We start from the raw sequence: 24991 nt of genomic DNA, 5'->3' as shown, positions 1-24991 counted from the left end.
AGCTTTTATTATGGACTGCTATTATGGCACATGGTATCTTCTTCATCTGTCTGTACCATATATGGACTACATGTGCACAGAGCGCCCTCCGGCTGCCAGGATGAGCTGAAAACAACACATAAGAGACTCAATCGCTCATGATTAGGCTACATCTGCGCATTTTGAGGAAGTATTGAATAAAAAATACTCCTCTGTTTAGAAATTTGACACAGACATATGAGAATCTATCAATATGTCTCCTCATCTGCACACTTTTGAACTAAAAGCCCTGAGGGATGTTGATTTGTCGCGAGTCTTCGTGAGGAGAATAGAGGAGTTTTTTTATGAATGAGATCAGCTGAGGCTCATATTACAATCAAACGGTACCGACGCGGTTTTCATATTCATAACTCCTGACACATATTAACAAATTACTGTCACTATAAGACTTTGATGGGCGTTCCGTTTCCGAAAATATCTGCACAGACTATACCAATCACAACTGACTGGGTCATCGGACCAATCACCGCAGATTAGCGTCACGTAAATGCGGGGTTTTGAAAATTGAATCACTAAAGGAATCATTTGAGAATCGCTGTCAAAACAGGTAAAAATAAATGCATATTATAAGAAAACTAAAGTCTTTTTTGTCATTGCATGCATGCAAAACTGTTGTTGGGGACTTCTAAAACAATATTTGGAACATTTTATATGTCATAATAGGTGCTCTTTAAACTTTGAACGTTGTAACTTTGCAGATGTTGTTTATGCTCAAGTAGCAACATTACACGCTAGCTAAAGTTAGAAAAGTGAAATCGTGGTTTACCACCCCTTTAAGTTTAGTCTTAAACATATTTGAATGTAATATTCCTAAAAGGCCTGGAGGAGCCACACGGAGAGAGCAACTCCTCATCTTTCCCTGTAACCGATCAGGAATGTAGAGTGTGCTGATGGGTCTAGTCCTGTTCTGACCCCAGGCTGTGTTCTGGATTACAACATGTGTTGTTAAAGTAAAGTGAGACACAAGACGACTTTTTAAAACAATCGTATTTTCCCTGACCTTCGTCCTAAATACATTCTGATCATTTCCATTGCTAGGAAACATCCTGAATTAATGGGAAATGTGTCAATTTTACTGATATATCATTTTAGCTCGCTTAGAGGGTGTCTCACTTTACCCCACTCTCCCCTAATGGTAGAGTCAAACGGTAGATCATGCGGAGACCACAGGCATACGCTACAACAATAATCTGACAAAGAAGCTGAGAGAACTAGAGAATCAGGGTGGAGAAGATGTGATGATGGCAGACAGCTGCTGAGTGAAAGAGAGAGAACAAACCCGACTGTGATGATGGCAGACAGCTGCTGAGTGAAAGAGAGAGAACAAACCCGACTGTGATGATGGCAGACAGCTGCTGAGTGAAAGAGAGAGAACAAACCCGACTGTGATGATGGCAGACAGCTGCTGAGCGAAAGAGAGAGAACAAACCCGACTCATGACATATTCACTGGACTTTTCCAGCATTTTTCAAATATTGCCAGTGGGTGGAGTCACACTTTAAGAATACCCTTATGATGCATTATAAATGCAGGCTTCATTTTGAGTTATAAAGCATTGTACTCTTAAAACTTATAACCACAAATAGGCAAGTATTATAATGCATTGTACCTGTTGTTATGATTATTTATAAGAATGCAACTTATTATAAGGTTGCATTATGCATGCATTATAATGCATTAAGAACACCATTATAATGCATTATAAATACAGGCTTCATAGAAAGAAGTACCGGATTGGTATTTAAAAAAACTACTATCTAAAGATCAGATTCACAGAATGTATAATTGTGTAAATTTGCCTTATAAGTCATAAAATCATTGATTATTTGTGAGATGAATGTTTTCATATGCTAAATAATGTTGACACGCTTCTTCAAAGAGCTTTAAATCAACATGAAATCAAATCTGCCTCTGTTTGCCTCACATAAATCTGTCATGGAAGACTTGTGTGTGTGTAAATCTAGCACAGCTGGTCCACAGTGCAGCCGCTCGAAGACGAATGATCACATTAACCTGATTCTGCATTGACTGCATTTTTCAAATCTTGCAGATTACTTATAAAGGCTGTTTTTTTGTTTTTTTGCCATATATTTAAGTCGCTTAAAACATAAAAGTTTGCTACTGTATTTTACAGTAATTTTATTTTCTTCTTAGAGCTGTATTACAGCACAATTTGAGTTTGTTGTATAAAGCTTCTTTGAAACAGAACTTGACTTGACAGAAAAGTTTGTGCTTTCAGCAAGTGTGTCATCATGTTTACGCATTTCCTGTACGGATGCGGATGCGTTTTCTCTTCGGAGTGTGATTGGAGGGACGGCAAAGCATGTAACATATTTTGAATTTTTCCGCCATGTTTAACCCGCTCAAGTTATTGAACACACACATAAGGGCGCAGCGAGGCACACACACACACACACATAAGAATGATTTTCTTTGTTTTTTTGTGGTTTTGCTCCTCTCTAAGCGATGCACAGCGAGGTAAGAACAAACGTTGCACTTCCTTCTGATCGAGAGATGACGGTTACATTAAAACATTTTCTAACAATTTGAGTTTATTTTCATTTTCAGATGTTTTTTAGTAAACATTTTGCCTATCATTTTATATATAGTCTTTATTGTGTTCATTTTGTTCAGCACTTTGGTCAGCTTTGCTGTCTTTGTTCAGTATAAATACATTTTACTTAGTTGCTTACATATTGTATTTTCATCGTTTATATTTCATATCTCTTTCAGAGAGACACTTCCTCCACTACAAGTTTACAGCCCTGACCAGAGCAGACACATTCCCAGAGTTCAGTGCTGAGGTTGTTTATGATGACAGACGGATCTCACACTACAGTAATGAAGAAAGAGTCTGGATTGGGACTGAAGACTGGACTGAAGCTCCTGCAGATCCTCCTGATTCTAGAAAGTGGTTCACTCGTCAGATCAGGACTCTGTCAAACTGCACAGACTCTCAGTGTTCTGGTGAGATTCATGCTTTACTCTTATTAATGATCACACATTATATTTACTGTAAGTTTCTCATGAGTGTTGTTCTGTGATTGTAGAGCTTCATGTTCTTCAGAGAATAATTGGCTGTGAACTGGAGAAACTTCCTGATGGATCAGTGGATCTGACTGTCTTTGATGAATATGGATTTGATGGAGAGGATCTTATATCCTTTAATTCTGACACTATGCAGTGGATTGAGAAAAGCCCCAAAGCCAAAAGAACCAAAGAGCAATGGGACAGTCAAACTGGACGAAACCACGTCATCAAACTTTACCTCAAGACCTGCACCGACTGGATCTCCACATTTATCAACACTAAAAAGAGTAAGTTTTAATCAATTACTTTAATTAGCTCCTGTCTCTTTACTTTCTCACACTGTGTCTGTGTGTGTGTGTGTGTGTGTGTGTGTGTGTGTGTGTGTGTGTGTGTGTGTGTGTGTGTGTGTGTGTGTGTGTGTGTGTGTGTGTGTGTGTGTGTGTGTGTGTGTGTGTGTGTGTGTGTGTGTGTGTGTGTGTGTGTGTGTGTGTGTGTGTGTGTGTGTGTGTGTGTGTGGGCATGTTTTCGTGAAATATCAGGACACAAATGTGTATAATGACATGGGTATGACATAGGTATTACAAAAAGAGGGTGAAATATGAGGACGTTCCCCATGTCCTCACTTTTCAAAATGCTTATAAATCACACAGAATGAGTTTTTTTTTCACAGAAAGTGAACTGCACAGTCTCCTGTGAGGGCTAGGTTTAGGGGCAGTGTAAGGGGATAGAAAATACGGTTTGTACGGTATAAAAACCATTACGCCTATGGAATGTCCTCACATTTCACAAAAACAAACGTGTGTGTGTGTGTGTGTGTGTGTGTGTGTGTGTGTGTGTGTGTGTGTGTGTGTGTGTGTGTGTGTGTGTGTGCCAAAATGTCCCCGTAATATACCATGTCATATGTCATTTTTGATCTTGTGGGAAAATTTTGTGTAAATGTAAAAATGCTGAAAGTTTTGTGTGATGGTAGGGTTAGTGTGAGGGCAGAGAATGTGCAGTTTGTACAGTATAAAACCTTAATTTCTTCCCGGCAAAGAAAAACCACAGAGACAGAATCAAGTTCATTGTAAATGTTTGTTTATTAATTGCATTATTATTTTCATCTCCAGCTCCTCCAGATGTTCACGTCTCTGTGAGTGAAGCTCCTGATGAAGAGAATAAGCTGGTTCTGACGTGTCTGGCCACTGGTTTCTACCCCAGAGATGTTCAGATGGACATTAGAAGGAACGAATTCATCCTTGAGGGTCAAACATCTTCTGGAATCAGACCAAATGCTGACGGATCCTTCCAGATGAGAATCAGTGTGAAGATCGACACAAACCACAACGGGATTTATGAATGTCTGCTCAATCACAGCCATCTGACTCTATCACGAGCGGTTTTAACACTGTATGGTAAATATCAACATACATATTGTTGTGATTATGATTTGAATATCCATTATGCTCTAATGCTGCTTCTGCAATTACAATAGCAGCCAAAAGTGTGTGTGTGTGTGTGGACTGGTAATCCCTACGAAAATGTCCCCACAAAGATGGCAATATCCGAAATCCTCACCCTTGTGGGGACATTTTTTGGTCCCCATGAGGAAAACATCTTATAAATCAGACTAAGTGATGTTTTTTGAAAATGTAAAAATGCAGAATGTCTCCTGTGATGGGTAGGTTTAGGGGCAGGGGCAGTGTGTGTGTGTGTGTGTGTGTGTGTGTGTGTGTGTGTGTGTGTGTGTGTGTGTGTGTGTGTGTGTGTGTGTGTGTGTGTGTGTGTGTGTGTGTGTGTGTGTGTGTGTGTGATGGGTAGGTTTAGGGGCAGTGTGTGTGTGTGTGTGTGTGTGTGTGTGTGTGTGTGTGTGTGTGTGTGTGTGTGTGTGTGTGTGTGTGTGTGTGTGTGTGTGTGTGATGGGTAGGTTTAGGGGCAGGGGCAGTGTAGGGGGATAGAATATGCAGTTTATACAGTATAAAAACCATTACGCCTATGGAAAGTTCATGTTTTACGCCCATAAAACATGAAAACCCAACGTGTGTGTGTGTGTGTGTGTGTGTGTGTGTGTGTGTGTGTGTGTGTGTGTGTGTGTGTGTGTGTGTTAACGCAACGACACATGCCAAATTGTGCGGATACAATTTGTCACATAAAGAACAGGCTGTCAATAAAGAAATTATGAACACATTCAAAAACAAGCGTTAACTCATAAACTATTTAAGTGTCCATAACACACACAGTTTGTGCCAGTCTCGTGTTAATCTTGAGTATCTGTAGAGTAGTGTTGATCCTTCATATCTCACAAGAGTCTTTAGTTTATCAGATTTATAAAAGATACGCTGTACCGATTCTTTCTGAAAACAGCTGAGCTTGTGAAGGGGTGCAGTGGGCGGAGCTACACACACACACACACACACTATACATTGGTGTTGTTCACATTATATGCACTTATGCGCCGATTGCCAACAAAACACACACATTTACTGCAGTTTTACTAGTTGAACTACTAGCTGTAGTGTAATTGCCAGAAACAGTTAAAGTTAAAATCTGTTCAAAGTTTAAAAGTGTTTCTGATGCATTATGTTGTTCTTCATTCTGCAGATGTAAGAAGTTTTGATGGTGAATCTGAATCTTCATGTCCTGTTATAGCAGGAATCACAGCAGCTGTAGATCTAGTTCTAGTTCTCATTGTGATCATCTACTGCATCTACAAAAAGATCCTGTCCAGTGGTGAGTGATCACTGTTGCTTTAAATCTCTTGTTTAAATGTTTTTGTTTTTTTCAAATGTATGTGACAGTATGTGTGACGGTAGAAATATGTGAACATGGTGAAAGAGATTTTTGTAATGGTGATATTTCTGATTATTTTCTTTACATGAACTTAATTTGACGTAATCCATAATATTTATCAAACAAATGTGGTGTGGCATAAACGTATTTACAAGAACATGATATGTACTCAAGATGAAGTTTTTAAAATGGTATAATCTGCTGTATTTTTCCTAGATCTGATGAGAATTGTTAAACGTCGGAGTGATTGAGCCGGCACAGATCCCGTCCGGCGAGTGGATTTGAAAGGATCAAGGTCATGTCGGTGGTAATAGCAGAAGCTCATGAGCCTAAAAGATCAACGTCACAGTGTCACACTCTTCAGGAATTCAAACTACACACACACACACACACACACACACACACACTTCTAAATGGACGTCAAACAGTCAAAATTACACTCATCACCTTTAAGGACAAACTCTGTCACCTAAGTTTAGTGACTTTTATTTTGTCATAGTACATTTTCTAATAAATCACCCTCTCAAGGTGAAAACAGAGGGAATTCATTTAAAGGGTTAGTTCACCCAAAAATGAAAATTCTGTCATTAATTACTTACCCTCATGTCGTTCGACACCCGTAAGAAAGTCCATCTCACTACAGTGACTCTACAATAACTTTATAAAGCGACGAGAATAGTTTTTGTGCGCAAAAAAACCCTAAATAACGACTTATATAGTGATGACGATTTCAAAACACGGCCTCATGAAGCTTCGAAGCGTTATGAATCAGTGAGTAGAATCAGCAGTTTGGATCGCCAAATTTCAGCATTTTCCCGGTTTGACACGCGATTCGAATCATGATTCGACTCACTGATTCATAACGCTTCGAAGCTTCATGAGGCCGTGTTTTGAAATCGTCATCACTATATAAGTCGTTATTTAGGTTTTTTTTGCGCACAAAAACTATTCTCGTCACTCCATAAGCGTGTCCCCCGCACTTTTAATAAAACGTACATTCGTCCCCCGCACTTTACCGAGTCTCACCGGTCCAAGTCGACCCGCTTCGTGAGGGATTCGAACCGGCGTCTAGTCGCACCGCTCTTACTGGCCTACGTCTGTTACACGGCCAAGTTTGTTAACGTAGAAGTGTGAATGTGAATAAATCTAGATTTAAATTCAAAGACACAAAATAAAATATACATGACCTGTCATTTTATTCATATCCAAAAATGAGGCGATCTGAACACCATGGAGTGCCAACACTCTCGTGCAACACTACTCTAATTCATCCTCGAAGCCGGAGGGCGCTCTCTCACAGAAAGTCCAAAACGGATTCGAAGAATAAAAATAATTATGACTGATGAAACGCGACGACAAACAAATGATTTCGACAATAGATGGTTCATGTGTGTTTTTCAAGCCATCTCAAGGTATTTATTGGCAATAAAGTATATGAATAATGCAGTGCTAACTGACATCCTTTTTAATATTTAGTATCTTCTGCTCACCAAGGCTGCATTTATTAGTATATAAAACAGCTGTTTTCTATGTGAATATATAGTAAAGTGTAATCAAAACTGAATTTTCAGCATCATTACACCAGTCTTCAGTGTCACATGATCCTTCAGAAATCATTCTAATATGAGGATTTGCAGCTCAAGAAACATGATTACTATCAATGTTGTGCTGCTTAAAAATGTTGTGGAAACCATGATGCATTTTATTTTTCAGGATTCTTTGATGAATAGAAAGTTAAATGAACAGCATTTATTTGCATTAAATAAAGCACTTATTAAATAGAAATCTTTAGTTATATTATAAATGTCACTTGTGATCAATTTAATGCATGTTTGATGAATACAAGTATTCATTTCTCTCTTTTTTTAATCTTACCACAAAAGTTTGAATAGTATCATGGTTTCCACAAAAATGAAGCAGCAGCACAACTGTTTTCAACATTGATAATATCCGAAATGTTTCTTGGGCAGCAAATCAGCATATTAGAATGATTTCTGAAGGATCATGTGACACTGAAGACTGTTGAAAATTCAGCTTTGATCACAGGAATAAATTACTTAATTTCTTTTTACTATATATTCACATAGATAACAGCTGCTTTTAATTGGGATAATATTTCACTGTATTACTTTTTTACTGCATTTTTTATATGAAATATATATAAATAAATCATAATAATCAGCCTTGGTTAGCAGAAGACTTCTTTCAAAAACATTGAACAGTTGTAATTTTTAAACTTTTCTAAACTGCCTTATTCAGTGATATTTTTTTAACATTGCATAAAATGGGTACTTAATGCACAAGTGTTTGTAGTGCATAAACCAATCATAAAATTGGCATAAAATATAGGGGGAAATATTATACATATTAGTGGTTATTGTTCAGCAGTGTATTTGATATCTTACTGAATTAAAAGCAACAGATCAATTAAATCTGTCAATTAGACAGAGGTCAGAAAAAAAAAACAGGTATTACACCTGACATTTCTGTCCCCTCACTTCTGAAAAGATGGCTACGCCCCTGAGCGTTACAGAGCTTTTTTCTTCTTCTTCCAGTTATTTACATGTAGGTGCTGATGAATGGAAGTCTCGACCATTAAAGCCACAATATGTAATTTTCCAAAATCAAATGATGAAGAGAATCACACTCGACCCCTTCTGGCCACTGTTTGTCTATCTTGTTCTTACTTCTTTGTTCTTAAAGCTACACTGTGTAACTTTTTTAGTTTATTCTTAGCTAAAAACACGTAGTTCTTTCAAAAATCTGCTCATTAATTGTGCTCATTAATGTATATTTACTTCTTTCAAGTAATAAAGTATTCTCGTAAGTTTATAATATGCCATTGAAAATACATACGGGTGAGGGTTTGAATGCGGGTCGCCATGTTGCCCCTCCATCTTGAAAGTACATTAGCCAAAGAGGGACATACCCGTAAATTCAAGCTTCGCCTTTGGCGTTTTAACACTCGATGGCACCGTGTAGAATGTGGACGAGGTCGAACTGGAAGCCATGTTAATCTTGGACTAAATCGGCCACCGTAGGAGTTCAAACGAAATCGGAATTGAGAGGAAGAGAAATTAATATTCACTGGATGGTCATATACAAGTTCACCACTAGATGGGGGAAAATATCACACAGTGTAGCTTTAAAGGGGAAGTGTGTAATTTCTGCAGCACTAAAATCGACTGGGAAAAATAATGACTCATGCCATTGACATTGATGTCCCACACACTCTTCAGGAAGTCAAACCACACACACACACACACACACACACTTCTAAATTAACAACAAGAAACGTCAAAATTACACTCATCACCTTTAAGGACAAACCCTGTCACTTAAGTTTAGTGACTTTTATTTTGTCATAGTTCATTTTCTGATAAATCACCCTCTAAAGGTGAAAATAGAGGGTGTTCTGCTTCAAGTTTACTTGTCACTTGTATTTTGTATATTTGTTTTAGTTTTGGCGCCACCTAGTGGCAGTTCGCTAGAAAAAAATAAGTGATCACATTTCACCAGTCAGCATCTCCTCAATCTTTGGATGCTATCCTTTGTTTTGCGTTTGTAAAAGCCCCATCTGTAAGTTCATTCTTCATTATATAATGCTTGATGTTACATATTTGCATATATTTGTGATAAGTTTATTCAAAGCTTTGATTTAGTGTCATTTTTGTGATAGCCTTTAGCTATTAGCCTAGCCATTGTCTGATATAGCACTTGATGTGTTAATTTCAGTCTACTAAGATAAGATGACTACTCTTTGGCATTAATATCTGTATTTGTTGCTATTTTCTTGGTCATCTGATGATCCCATTTATGTAAATTGATTAGATTGGATTAATTTGGGGTATTTTCAGACAAGAGTTTGAGAACTACATGAATGTTCTTTAGTCATTAGATAATTGTTCTGATTATTGTTTATTTGCTGTTTGTTTACAGTTTTACTCCTTATTCATAATGTACTTGGCATCTTATTAAACGACAAAGACTAAGATGAATCCTGACTCGTCTGTACTTATGGATGGAGTTTGGCTGGCTGTTAAATTGCATCTGTACAAGGAGAACAGTACAGAGGGAATTAATGCACCTGTTATGATGATAAATTATGATAAATGCAATCAAGAAAATCCATGTAGAGTCATGTAAGATCATAATGTTTTACGTGGAGACGCATTCGGTATAGGGCAAAGATGGACCGTCTAAATGTGGTCATTTAAAATATGTTATTAAATTACAACCTTGCATAATTAACTGATGTAGACGATATATCGCTAGTTCACACACAAACAGTTTATATCATTTGTTTTATGCATATTTTCTGCTGTTACTGACAGGAATTTTGATAAAATAAATAACTACGGTGCAAAATGATTTGTAAATATTTACTATTTTCAGCAACGTTGGATTTTGTTCAGTTAACAACAAAACCTAAAACCAACAAAAGATCAACGTCAAATGATGTTAGAATTTGGCGTAGTGTGGACTTTACCATTATGACGTCAAGGAGACGTTGGGTTTTGGTCACCATACCTCATGACTAAATGTCAGTATCTGACGTCAATACGATGTTGGCTTGAGGCGTTGGCTCAACGTTGGATTTTGGTTACTTTACAACACAAACTAAAAACAACTAAATATCAACATCAGCTGACGTCGGTTTTGAACGTCAAGGTAATGTTGGCATTAGACGTTGAGCTGACATTGAATGTTGGTCACCTGATGTCGCAACCAAATATCAACGTCATGTGTCTGATGTTGGGTTAAATAAACAACCCAATTGTTGAATATGGAAGTCACCTGTCTGATTACCATCATTCTTCAAAATAACTTATTTTGTGTTGAGCAGATGAAAGAAACTCATACAGGTTTGAAACGACATGAGGACGAGTAAATGATGACATGTTCATTTTTGGGTGAGCTGTCCCTTTAATAGTGAGTGTGTGTTTGTGTGCTGGACATGGTGTAACGTTATGGTTGAGAGATCCTCACCAATATCAGACGTTTCCTTCAGTTCATGAAAACACTGAAAACATCTACAAACAATCTAATGTAAGTACATCTAATAAATTCATCACAATCTGTGAAAAAAGCTGATAAACGCAGTAGGATGCTCTTAAATGTGTGAACAGGAGTGCAAAGTTGTTAGAAGAATTGATCCCCATCTCATAATCTGCTTCCTCAAATGATGATAATGTTAGGGAAATGTGTTCACTCAGTGTGTGTTGGCAGATATGGTGGCCATTTCCATAACACCAAAAAGGAGGACACTTTGCGGCATTTAGTGAGGCAAGAATAATTGCATACTACATAGGTGTACTCGCAACTACAATACAATTTCACGAGTTCACACTTACATATAATTTATGGAGAGTAGTTTAAATGCGTATTTGGCGTGCTGTCCGGGGGGGGAGGGCTTCGAGCTCGGAATTTTGGCCCGAACCCAAAGTACCCCCCCCCGTGAATGTAAGTGGTTGATGAATAAAAGTGTGGAGAAGGGGTGGTGGAGGGATGCTGGCAAACAGTCAATGAACAGAGGTAAGACTGTTGCGTGTATATATACCTCTTATTGATGATTAGCTGATTGCTCTCCACCTGTGTCAATTATCTGAACGTACTCCTCCCGAACTTTGTTTGTAAAACATCATTTCACGAGTTCACACTTACATATAATTTATGGAGAGTAGTTTAAATGCGTATTTGGCGTGCTGTCCGGGGGGGGAGGGCTTCGAGCTAGGAATTTTGGCCCGAACCCAAAGTACCCCCCAAAAATGCTAAGCATAGGACAGCCGCCTGCTAAATACCCCCCAAGAAGAGCCGAGCTTGGCGGGCTGGCATTCGTGAAGGGGCTTGATTGCTTGACCGGTAGGCCCTTGAGGGCTGCTGCGGTACATCAAGCCGGGGGATTGCCTGCAATAGAAAAATGTAAAAAGAGAAACATGGGAGAGACAACAGTATTAAAACATTAAACATATCCTTGCTGCGTGGAAACTTTCCACTCCTTCGTTCTGCGTGGAAACTTTCCACTCTTTCGTTCTGCGTGGAAACTTTCCACTCTTTCGTTCTGCGTGGAAACTTTCCACTCTTACTCTTTCGTTCTGCGTGGAAACTTTCCACTCTTTCGTTCTGCGTGGAAACTTTCCACTCTTTCGTTCTGCGTGGAAACTTTCCACTCTTTCGTTCTGCGTGGAACTTCCACTCTTTCGTTCTGCGTGGAAACTTTCCACTCTTTCGTTCTGCGTGGAACTTCCACTCTTTCGTTCTGCGTGGAAACTTTCCACTCTTTCGTTCTGCGTGGAAACTTTCCACTCTTTCGTTCTGCGTGGAACTTCCACTCTTTCGTTCTGCGTGGAAACTTTCCACTCTTTCGTTCTGCGTGGAAACTTTCCACTCTTTCGTTCTGCGTGAAAACTTTCCACTCTTTCGTACTGTGTTGGAAACTTTCCACTCTTTTGTACTGTGTTGGAAAGTTTCCACTCTTTGTACTGTGTTGGAAACTTTCCACTCTTTCGTACTGTGTTGGAAACTTTCCACTCTTTCGTACGGTGTTGGAAACTTTCCACTCTTTCGTACTGTGTTGGAAACTTTCCACTCTTTCGTACTGTGTTGGAAACTTTCCACTCTTTCGTACTGTGTTGGAAACTTTCCACTCTTTCGTACTGTGTTGGAAACTTTCCACTCTTTCGTACTGTGTTGGAAACTTTCCACTCTTTCGTACTGTGTTGGAAACTTTCCACTCTTTCGTACTGTGTTGGAAACTTTCCACTCTTTCGTACTGTGTTGGAAACTTTCCACTCTTTCGTACTGTGTTGGAAACTTTCCACTCTTTCGTACTGTGTTGGAAACTTTCCACTCTTTCGTACTGCGTGGAACTTCCACTCTTTCGTACTGCGTGGAAACTTTCCAACTCTTTCATACTGTGTTGGAAATTTTCCACTCTTTCATACTGCGTGGAACTTCCACTCTTTCGTACTGCGTGGAAACTTTCCACTCTTTCATACTGCGTGGAACTTCCACTCTTTGATACTGCGTGGAAACTTTCCACTCTTTCATACTGCGTGGAACTTCCACTCTTTCATACTGCGTGAAAACTTTCCACTCTTTCGTACTGCGTGGAACTTTCACTCTTTCGTACTGCGTGGAAACTTTCCGCTCTTTCGTACTGCGTGGAAACTTTTCAATCTTTCATACTGCGTGGAAACTTACCACTCTTTCGTACTGCGTGGAAACTTTCCGCTCTTTCGTACTGCGTGGAAACTTTCCGCTCTTTCGTACTGCGTGGAAACTTTCCACTCTTTCATACTGCGTGGAAACTTTCCACTCTTTCGTACTGCGTGGAAACTTTCCACTCTTTTATACTGCGTGGAAACTTTCCACTCTTTCATACTCAGGCTGTAGGGAACTTCCCGTTGTACTACTGTTTTACTGGATTCTGAGAACACAAAAGAGAGAGAACAGCAACAAAACAAAATATGAGTGTTTGGTCAGGAGATTCTCAGTGAGTACTAGTCAATAAGGGTTTGATGGGCTATTTTGATGTGGAACCGATTGGTCCTGATATAGCTTTGGAAGGCATCGGATGACCATCTCCCGAGAGCTTGGATCTGCTGTTGGGAGAGGCCTTTTTGAGCTGCTGAGGTTGCTGCCCCGATACGGAAGGAGTGGCTCGAAAAGTTCTTTGCTGGGACCCCTGATAGTTGGAGAACGGATTTGAGGTGTTTCTGGAACCAAAACCGTGTCACAGGTTTGTTGGATTCATCTAAAAAGAGGGGTTCCAGGGAAGATTTAGCCTGAGATTTCCTCCATTGAAGATAAGCCAGGACTGACTGGTATGGCTGGATTGGTGATGGAAGATTGAAAATATAGATGAAATGACCTTTTTTGGTTTGGTCGGTCTTGCTTTGCTTAATCAAATATGAGATTGTTTCTTTGTCTAGAACTGATAAGTCTGCGATAGTGGGGTGGATTTTCGGGTCGAATTTGGCAGTGATGGTTAGTTCTGAGCATCTAAGAAAACCGAAAAAAGCTAGGATAAACATAGCATCGAGTGTTTGTGCGGTGTTGGGGGGCTGGTAGCCTGTGCGGAGAGCGTGGATGCATTTGGTGAGGATGTCTAGTGTTATAGGTTGTCTGGTATCAGTACGGGTGGGCTGGGATTTTTGAATCCCTTTGATCAGGAGGGATGTTTGTGAATTGTTTATCTCCTTGGAAGGAGCGCCGTAAATAAGTTTATGGAAAAATTGAATACCGCTTAGGTAACCTTTGATGGACCCTATATGAAGACTCTTCATGGTATTAAGGTAGGAAATGAACGAGGTGATGGAAAGGAGAGAAAAATCGGGGAACTGTATGTTATAGGAAATGTGGAATGCTCTAAAGTTTCTCCAAGCGGTCATGTAGGATTGAAGTGTCCTTGGGGAAACTGCTTGGAGGATGGTGTCGCGGGATGCATCGAGGAGATGTTTTAAAGGGTGGTTTACGGGAATATCAGTTCCGAATAGAGAGGTACTGGCGTTGGGAATTGGTCCGCCTCTGGAGCCAACGTCCTGAATTTCTGAAACATAAAACGAGACAGGGAATCAGCAATTTGATTTTCCGCTCCAGGGACGTGTTTAGCGATTAAGATAAATTGGTCGCAAGCTGAAATCCATATAAGACGCCTTAGAAGGGGCATCATAGCGAGAGCGTGGGAACGACCTTTATTTATGCACTGTACCGTTGCGTCGTTGTCGCAATGCACTAAAATGCTGCTAGAGGCCCATTCTTTCCCCCATAGAAATGCTGCTACTACTAGGGGGTAAAGTTCAAAGAGCGCCGAAGACTCTGTTGTGTTTTGGAGCTGCGGTGGCCATGAAGAAGCAAACCAACGACCCCGGTAAAATCCCCCGAAACCAATCGAGGGGGCGGCGTCTGTGAACAACTGAATATCGGTGGGGGACGAAACGAGGTTGCTATAGAAAAAGGAAAGGCCGTTCCATTGGTTCAGAAATGTTATCCATAGCCTTAGTTCATCGCGACATGCTTGGTTTATGGATATTAGGTCTTCTAGTGAGTGGACGGAGGACGCGAGCGAGAGAAAATGCGATATGAATGGGCGGCCCTGTGGAATGATGCGCATTGCGAAGTTTAGATGGCCTAGTAGAGATAGAAGTTCGCGTTTTGAACAATTGTGTTTCTCGAGGAGAGTAGAAGAGACGAGAATTATCCTGTCAATTTTCTCTTTGGGTAGAGATGCCTGGAATTTGATTGAATCCAAATTAATTCCGAGGAACTCGATGGAAGTGGCAGGCCCCATAGTTTTCTCTTGTGCTATGGGAATTCCGAGCTCAGAAAAAACTTTTTGGACTGTAACGATATGCGCGGCTGGGATGGCTTCGGGAGGCGAGATTATTAAAAAATCGTCTAGTAGGTGAATGAGGTAAGGAATGGCATAGTTGTTTGACAGAATCCAGCAAACAGCTTCTGATAGCATGTCGAATATTTTTGGACTGCTCTTGCATCCGAAAGTTAAGCGCACTGCGAAATAGTATTTCTCGAGCCAGCGCACCCCGAATAAGTGCCATGCCTCGGGGTGGATGGGCATTACTTTGAAGGCTGAAGTTATATCTAATTTTGCAAGCCAAGCACCCCTCCCTGCGATTTTAATCATGTCTATTGCCTGGTCTATGTCGTGATATTTTAGTGAGAATTCGTCGAGAGGGATTAAGCTGTTTATGCTTGGGAACGGAGAATTGTGCGGGGCTGATAGATCTATTATTAAACGTTTTTTACCCGAGAATTTCCTTGTAGCCACTCCAATGGGGCTGATGCGAAAAATATTAAACGGGGGATTGTCGAACGGCCCGATCATAAAGCCTGACTCAACTTCTTTTTTGATAAGGTTTCCTACGACTTCGGGTTCGATGAGGGCAGATTGGAGATTATTACAGATTGTGATTTGGGAAAGTGGGCTTTCTACTCCGGGGTTAAAGCCGTTCTTTAACCCTGACAGCAGATAATTAGTAAATTCGGTATCTGGGTGACGAGCTAGTTCAAATTCCATGCGCAAAATATTTACAGGAGTCGATAAGTAGTTTCTGGATTTTTTATTTACAGCTTTATGCACTGGACATACAATGCGTGCATGTGCACCACCACAGAATTTGCATACGTGCATGTACCGGCAGTGCTGTCTGGCACATTTGCCATTGTTAAAATGGTTGCAGGGCTGCCTGCTTTCCTCGAAGGAGGAGGTTGCTGCGCGAGGCACGTAACTGGTGGATTTGTAGTTTTTTGTTTCCGGGTCGGGTAGAGAGGAAGGTCTGATCTGCGGGCATGATGTCGTAACGTGCATTACTGACCTGCAGACTGCGCAGGAAATGTTTTTGCATCCTAAAAACACCCTGCTATGAAGATCGGAATCAAGAGCGCCCCAGTAGGTGCATTGATTCCATTGCGCGATTCGCACGGCACTTTTGGCTGAGAAGAGTTTGTGATACGTATAGAAGTGCCCTCCCCCATAGGACAGCGCGAGCTCAGCTATGATAGCCAGGTAGTCGTTTAGTTCGCGCCGTCTGTGGGGAAAAGCTGAACAAATTATTTCGGTGAAACGGGCAAAAGCAATTGAAAATTCTGCAAAAGAAAGCATTCGGGATGACTGTGAATTTGTGTTTTTCAGTGTGACGGAGAAATCCCCGCAGTCTATTTGGCGAACTGGTTCGGCTGCGGGGAGCATGGAGAGAAGGGATGAAAGGTCTATGTCTGCACCTGCTAGGATCTGTGCGCGGATGTTTTGCGACACTGGTGGTGGCTCCATGGCGAGGGCGTTGGACGGCACGGGCATCTGAGCTGCTGAAAACAGAGAATATGGTGTTTTAGTTTGCATTAGAGAGCTTGTAGGATTGCAAGCTGGGGCTGCAAATGTCGGCGGCGGCCTCGCGCTTGTATTGCCATCTGTGGCTTGGTATGGAACGTGAGCTGAAGGACAGAAAGAAAAGGGGTGAAATGAAGTGTGGGCTTGTGCTGCAAGCGGAGGTAGGCTTGCGTTTGTTTGCCCTGCTGGAGCTGCAGACCACTGGACCTGGGCGGGGTTATAGCCTGTAGGAAAAAGCGGTTGAACTGGTTGGACCTGTTGTGCTAGTGGAGGTAGCATTGCGCTAGCGTCTGCAGCCGGAGCCATCGGTCCCTGAAAGGAATAAATGTTAGAACCTGGTGGAGCATAGAACTGGGAAACTGTGGGGAGGCCGGTGGGCCCAGCTGCAGAAGGTGCTGCAACGGCAGAAAGCATGGAGAAATGCCGATCTGCGTCGGGAGGTGTGGAATCTGGGGCGCGGCCCAGACTTGCTGAAGGCCTGTTGGAGCGGCTCAATTGGCGGTGCCGGTCAGATCTTGTGCGAGGAGACGGCGGTGTTACCGGGAGAGGCGAACTTTGAGCTCTGCTGGGTTGGCTCTGCCTACGGGCCTTCTTCGAAGCTGGTGTCGATCCTGGAGAAAGGTTAGTGGGATGCAGAGTAACATAGAGCTCATACAGCTCCGCTTTATTTAGCTTGCGTGAAGCTGGTATGTTTGAGTTCCCCAGAGCTTGCCTCAAACTAGCTACCGTCCATTTCCCGATAGGAGGAATTGTCGGGACGGTCGAGCGGTAGGAAGAGGCTGGGGAGGAATCTGAAAATCTTGCCGGAGGTGGTGACGGCTGGCCTCGACGTCGTGGCGAGTGTAGGCCCGTTCGAGCGGGCGTGCGACCACGCCCGGAAGCCTGGGGCTCGAGTTCGGTGACCGGCGTCGGGCTGATGGTATTGGTGCCGGCGGAATGCGGCGGTGGATCCCTGGGGATGTCGTTTCCGTCATCGGAATGAGGGCTTGGACGTTGTGACATGATGCTAGGATGCTGGCAAACAGTCAATGAACAGAGGTAAGACTGTTGCGTGTATATATACCTCTTATTGATGATTAGCTGATTGCTCTCCACCTGTGTCAATTATCTGAACGTACTCCTCCCGAACTTTGTTTGTAAAACATCATTTCGATGGTGTCATGACCCAGTGATTCTGAAATAGCCTACTCTATTCATTGCCAGACAATTTGATCTACGATATATCTTGATGTAGACCTATGTGTAACAGAAGAGGCAAAAAAGTGTTTGTTCACAGACCACTGAGAAGAACCTGTCTTGCAAAAGTGCACAGTGCCTGAAAACTTAACATTTCTGGACTTCTGGAAATAACAGAAATACATAAATAAACAAATAATGAATGCGAAAAATAAATACACATTTCAGTTCTTAACAAACACGTTCACCCCCTGCAGCAGCTCAGGCGGCTCAGGCTCAGCTCTTTGTTAAGAACAGAAATGTGTAGGGGAGACCGGGTATAGTTGTAACACAGGGAGAGTTGTAACACTGGGTGCGTCCATTCAACAGGGTCCCTATGCACTGTTCACTGCTCCCTACTCCCTGAGCACGGTATATCAGTTGAAGTGGACTTCGCTGACAATAATCGCTCATTTGGAACGCCCTGCAACGTCATCAAAGAAAGGCAACGACGGGTGTAGATTATGATATAACATAAATTAATATTGTAATTTACTTTACTTTCAAATTGAAAACCATATAATAAACATACACATTTACAAAACACACAGTACACTCTAAAAAAAAAAGTCTCGTAATCATAAGGGAACCTTTTTTAGTGCTATATAGCACCAATTGCACCTATATAGCACCTATATAGTACCTATGAGATCGCATCACTGTGACATCATTCATAGACATAATCTTTTTACTTTTGAAAACTTTATACATTTTAGTACTCTGAAATTGGTTTTTAAATGTTTGAACAGTCATGTGTCGCCGCTGTTTTCTGCTCTTATTATTAGGCGTCAGGGCTCACTTAGACCCTCCACCAGAGCCTCAGTCAGTGGGGACTGTGTTCTTCCAAGATTTACAAAATCTTTTGGTCAGTCCAGTTTCTCTTTTAATGGATCGAGACTATGGAACACTCTGCCCACTGACTTAAAACTGCAGACAGACATGATCAGCTTTAACAGAGGTCTCAAACAATGGCTGAAGTCAAGTCAAAGCTGCACACATGGTAATGCTGTATGAAATGTATATTGATGATGTGTATTGTTTATCTTCTTAAATATTGTATTGTGTACTGTTCTGCATTGTGTTTTGTATACTGTATTGTGTTGTGTTTTGTGAAATGTGTAGCCTCCTATGGACAAGTGTTGTAAATTAGCAGTTTTGCTATAACACTAGAAACAATGTATCTGGTTTGCCCAATGCTGTTGTTATGTCCATATCAAAAAAAAAAAAAAAAAAAAAAATCATTTTTGGTGCTTCAGTGGTTCTTCAGAGGTGCTATATAGCACCTTAGTCAAAGAACCGGTGAAGAACCTCTGAAGAACTGCTGAAGAACCACTGAAGCACCAAAAATGGTGCTATATAGTACTAAAAAAGGTTCCCCTATGATTACGAGCCAAGAACTATTTTTGGTGCCATATAGAACCTTTTTTTTTAGAGTGTATAGGCTATCTAAAACATATAATCAAAACATTGTCCATTAGTTTTATCAGTTTACTTATAAGTTACCTGTATTGACTATGAACAGATTTGAAGCTGCACCTGTCATTCAATATGAAAATACTTTGATTTGGTTAACTATGTATAAATGTAGGCTATTCTTAATCAATGGTCTTTGTAGCGGTCTCATCTCGTGCGCTTTCTTTCCCAAGTGCAGCTGCACAGTAAACATTCCTGAGGTAAATAAAGTAAAATATAAAAAATGACAGCCCTCAGGTGCTTCTCAACAGTTTTAATTTGTTTACATATTCATAAAATATAATATACAAATGTAACAGTTATTGCCATAACCATTCATAAATACTCTTGTTTTTATAATAACTATGAATATTCAAATGCATATGTAAACTCCTCAATCGCAGAGCTGTTTAAAAACTCTTCCAACCAACGGCTCTGCACCATCATTAGTTCAGGTTCAGACAGGTGATACATGCGACGAATGGTCGAATGGAACGTACCCACAACCATTTCCACGAATCAGGGATAAGATAGGAGTCATGTGACAGTTTCAGTTTTTTCAGACTTCATTTATGATCCCACATGGAGGTGTTGCTGTTAGTGATGGGCAGACCGAGGCTTCGTGAAGCACTGAAGCAGTTGAAGCAAATGTGTCATATTGTTTCGAAGCTTCGAATCAATCTGACACCCGTCTCTACGGCGCCATCTAGTGGTCATTTCCTTGTGTTGATCTGAAATACCTTGACAATGATCCATGTAAAAAAAATTGTTTTTAACATCTGTCTGACAACTACATGATCTTGGTTTTGTAACCTGTAGCCTCGTCATTGTAAAGAACTATATATATTTTGTTTGTTATACAAAATGAACATTAATAAAATAAATAAAGCCACAATGTGTCACATTTGTCACAAAACATTTTTATTCAAAAATATGAATTGCTCTGCTGTTGAAGGACTCAGCTGACTTCTTTTTTTACATATAATTTCTCCAGCCTTTGAAAAAATCCTCTCACAAGGGACACTTGTTGCTGGCATGCACAAATATTTTTGGATGATGTAAATACATGGATGATGTATTGTTGCAGAAGGCTAGCTGCCTATCACAATACACACATCTCACTTTATTTGGTGCTTCCAAATGGAAATGCTCCCACACCACAGATGTACGGCATCTCTTGCGTGCAGCCTCCATTTTTATATATTCTATTAATATATCTATCTATATATCACCTATGAATCTATATCTATATAATTCTATATATCTAACTTATGCTGTGCTATCTATCTGTCACTATCTAACTTAGCCTATATGAATGTGTCACTATATCTATCCTAACTATATGTCACTGTCTATACCTATCAGTCAATAGCCTATATCTAATTTAAATCTAGCCTAAATATAACTAACCAAAGCGCACTATAAATCTCACTGCTATCACAAAATCACTGCTATCAAAATCACTCTCCTCTCACAAAAACCCACGAGGTGAAGATGGATTTACTTCACTTTTAAACTGTGGTGAATTAGGTTTATACAGATGTGTGACTGTGTGGCTTGTTCCCGCCCCCTCTAATCAACGCAGTTTCGGCAGCGCCACCTGATGAAACACTTTGAAGCTTCATTTAGCCATAGTCACGTGACATGGGTGTTTCGAATCACAGTTCGGAGCAGTGTTTCGAAACATCTGCGCTTCGGGATCTCGGCAAAGCCCCGAAACGTCTGTTTCGCGTCTGCCATCCCTAGTTGCTGTCTGTGTTGCTCTCTCCTGATCAAATTCTGAGGTAAGAAAGTTTAAAAAAATGTTTTTAGTACTTCTACTGTTGTAGATAATGTTGTATGAGTTATATCAGGTCAAACTGTAGTTTCTCTAGTAAAGAATGGTGTATCAACCTCCTGCTAATTTCAAAGCACCATGCTAATAAAGCTAGCTAAACAGTGGGTGACAGTGGTGGGGTAGGGAAAGTTTTACAACCATCCCCATACATACAAATAAGAACATTTTTGTGATTTTAATAATTCTACAGAATGCCTAGAACTTGGGTGAGAAAAACAGATCATGGAGTCGATGCCAGTCTTTTAAAAAGAGCAGCAGAGGAAGTTATGAAAGGAAAGTCTGTCAGGGCAGTGGCAAAATCCCATGGAATCTGCCATGTCACCTTGAACAGATATTGGCGGAAATATAAAGAACTGAAACAGCAGGGATCGAGGGGCCTTCCTCGTGTAGGATACTACAGTCCTCACCAGGTCTTCACCAGGGAGCAGGAGGAGACTTTGTCTTAGTATATAAGCCAAGCAGCCGATATGCTGTATACTATGGGCTAACTCCACGTGAGGTGAGTATGATGGATAAGCATCTTGAGAACAGGGTAGAAAAGGCAAGATTTAAGACATCTTAATTTGTATTCGACCTTTCATGCAAACTCATTTTATTCATCATTCACAAAAATTGAATTGTTTAAAATCAGGTAAAAGTTAAATAAATACCAACACATACATTTAGACAATTTCAAAAAAAGTCTCTCTACTCAGACATCGTGTTATGATTTCTTTTAGGCCAGAAAGTTTGCTTATCAATTCGCGGTGGAATTACCTGGAATGAGGAGAAAAATGGCAGGGCCTGATTGGTTTAGCTCATATATGAAGCAGAACCCCAGACTTTCAGTGAGGAGTCCGCAGGCAACTAGCCTTTCAAGAGCCACCAGTTTCAATCGTGCTAATGTGGAACTCTTCTTCAGTCGACTGAGGGAGGTGATTGACAAAAATGGGTTCGATGGCAGTGACATATGGAATGTCGACGAAACCGGCATGACAACTGTCCAGGCACCATCCCGAGTCGTAGCACGCCGGGGTGTGAAGCAGGTCGGTGCCATGACGTCGGGGGATAGAGGCACACTTGTTTCGGTTGCATATGCTGTGCAGACTCTGGGGAATTCCATTCCTCCATTCTTTGTGTTCCCTCTCAAGAATTTTAAAGATCACTTCGTTCAGAGCGGGCCATTGGGGAGTGCAGGAAGTGCTAATTCATCAGGCTGGATGCAGAAAGAGGATTTCCTATCATTCCTCGTTCACTTTGTGAAGCATACAAAGGTCAGTCCAGAAAGAAAGGTGTTGCTCCTGCTCGATAACCACTCTTCCCATATCTCTGTGAGAGCTGTGGATTTTTGCAAAGGCCAGGGAATTGTACTACTTACATTCCCACCACATTGCAGCCATAAACTTCAACCACTTGATCGTAGTGTGTTTGGTCCGTTTAAAAGGATGGTGAATTCGGCGAGCGATGAATGGATGAGGAGAATCCAAGTAAAACTAGTATTTACGACATTCCAGGCATTGTGAGGATCGCCCTGCCTAGAGCCGCAACACAGAAAAACATACAGGCGGGCTTCCAGTGTACAGGCATATGGCCTTATAAATCTAATATTTTTCAAGACTGTGACTTTGCGCCTTCTCAAGTCACAGATCGTCCTGATCCATCTGGTGCTCTTCAAAAGAACTCCTCTCCATCTCACCTGATGCCCGGCTCCTCTCCAGCTCACCTGCCACCCGGTTCCTCTCCTCCTTACCTACGGCCCGGCTCTTCTCCAGCTCACCTGCCACCCGATTCCTCTCCTCCTTACCTACGGCCCGGCTCTTCTCCAGCTCACCTGCCACCCCATTCCTCTCCTCCTTACCTGCGGCCCGGCTCTTCTCCAGCTCACCTGCAGCCTGACTCCTCTCCAGCTCACCTGCAGCCCGGCTCCTCTCCAGCTCACCTGCCACCCGGTTCCTCTCCTCCTTACCTGCCGCCCGGCTCCTCTCCAGCTCACCTGCCACCCGGCTCTTCTTCAGCTCACCTGCTGCCCGGCTCCTCTCCAGCTCACCTGCAGCCCGACTCCTCTCCAGCTCACCTGCCACCCGATTCCTCTCCTCCTTACCTACGGCCCGGCTCTTCTCCAGCTCACCTGCCACCCGATTCCTCTCCTCCTTACCTGCGGCCCGGCTCTTCTCCAGCTCACCTGCAGCCTGACTCCTCTCCAGCTCACCTGCGGCCCGGCTCTTCTCCAGCTCACCTGCAGCCTGACTCCTCTCCATCTCACCTGATGCCCGGTTCCTCTCCTCCTTACCTGCCGCCCGGCTCCTCTCCAGCTCACCTGCCACCCGGCTCCTCTTCAGCTCACCTGCTGCCCGGCTCCTCTCCAGCTCACCTGCAGCCCGACTCCTCTCCAGCTCACCTGCAGCCCGGCTCCTCTCCAGCTCACCTGCCACCCGGTTCCTCTCCAGCTCACCTGCCACCCGGTTCCTCTCCTCCTTACCTGCCGCCCGGCTCCTCTCCAGCTCACCTGCAGCCCGGCTCCTCTCCAGCTCACCTGCAGCCCGACTCCTCTCCAGCTCACCTGCAGCCTGACTCCTCTCCAGCTCACCTGCCACCCGGCTCCTCTTCAGCTCACCTGCCACCCGGTTCCTCTCCAGCTCACCTGCCACCCGGTTCCTCTCCTCCTTACCTGCTGCCCGGCTCCTCTCCAGCTCACCTGCAGCCCGACTCCTCTCCAGCTCACCTGCAGCCCGACTCCTCTCCAGCTCACCTGCAGCCCGACTCCTCTCCAGCTCACCTGCAGCCCGACTCCTCTCCAGCTCACCTGCAGCCCGGCTCCTCTCCAGCTCACCTGCTGCCCGGCTCCTCTCCAGCTCACCTGCAGCCCGACTCCTCTTCAGCTCACCTGCAGCCCGGCTCCTCTCCAGCTCACCTGCAACCCGGCTCCTCTCCAGCTCACCTGCAGCCCGACTCCTCTTCAGCTCACCTGCAGCCCGACTCCTCTCCAGCTCACCTGCAGCCCGACTCCTCTCCAGCTCACCTGCAGCCCGGCTCCTCTCCAGCTCACCTGCAGCCCGACTCCTCTTCAGCTCACCTGCTGCCCGGCTCCTCTCCAACTCACCTGCAGCCCGGCTCCTCTCCAGCTCACCTGCAGCCCGGCTCCTCTCCAGCTCACCTGCTGCCCGGCTCCTCTCCAGCTCACCTGCAGCCTGACTCCTCTCCAGCTCACCTGCAGCCCGGCTCCTCTCCAGCTCACCTGCTGCCCGGCTCCTCTCCAGCTCACCTGCAGCCCGGCTCCTCTCCAGCTCACCTGCAGCCCGGCTCCTCTCCAGCTCACCTGCTGCCCGGCTCCTCTCCAGCTCACCTGCTGCCTGGCTCCTCTCCACCCACTCATGCTGTCCACCTGCATTCGGGGTCCATCGTGGGTCAGTTGTTCAGTCTATCACTCATTAGGCCATTTCCAAAAGCAGGCCCAAGGAAAGAGACGGGTAAGGGTAGGAAGAAGAGGCGCTCGGAAATACTCACTGATACACCCGTGAAGCTTGCATTGGAAGAAGAGGAGCATCGAAAAGGGAAAAACATCAGAAAAAAAATCTTGGGGAGTGTGAAAAGCCAAAAAAAGAAGGTAAAAAAACCTGCCGGGAAAAGGGTGAAGGATGATAACTCCTCTTCTGAAGAGGAAGATTTCTGTGTCGTCTGCATGGAACCATTTAGACCCAAGAGCCAACGAAGTGTGGGTCAAGTGTGTTTTATGTAGCTTTTGGGCCCACCATGCATGCACTCCAGGCCTGACCAATTTCATTTGTCACCATTGTGACTCTGATTAAGAATGCGCTTAATTG

General features: G+C 42.7%; 1 protein-coding gene across 1 annotated transcript in view; it reads left to right on the top strand.

Annotated features, from left to right (window-relative positions):
• Window positions 1-5786, top strand: part of LOC307133510 (major histocompatibility complex class I-related gene protein-like) — a gene marked incomplete at its 3' end in the record, with an annotated part of 85562 nt that extends 79776 nt beyond the window's left edge. The window contains exons 2-5 of the mRNA XM_079828593.1: window positions 2773-3006; window positions 3090-3356; window positions 4179-4463; window positions 5650-5786. Coding sequence (XP_079684719.1) covers window positions 2773-3006; window positions 3090-3356; window positions 4179-4463; window positions 5650-5786 — 923 coding nt within the window. The remainder of the gene's footprint in view (window positions 1-2772; window positions 3007-3089; window positions 3357-4178; window positions 4464-5649) is intronic.
• Window positions 5787-24991: the final 19205 nt, after the last annotated feature.

The sequence above is a fragment of the Gobio gobio genome (genome assembly GCF_949357685.1).
Source record: "Gobio gobio genome assembly, chromosome: 11".
In the NCBI taxonomy this organism is placed as follows: Eukaryota; Metazoa; Chordata; class Actinopteri; order Cypriniformes; family Gobionidae; genus Gobio; species Gobio gobio.
The sequence above is the reverse complement of the archived record's forward strand: the minus strand, read 5'-3'. Positions and strand labels throughout refer to the sequence as shown.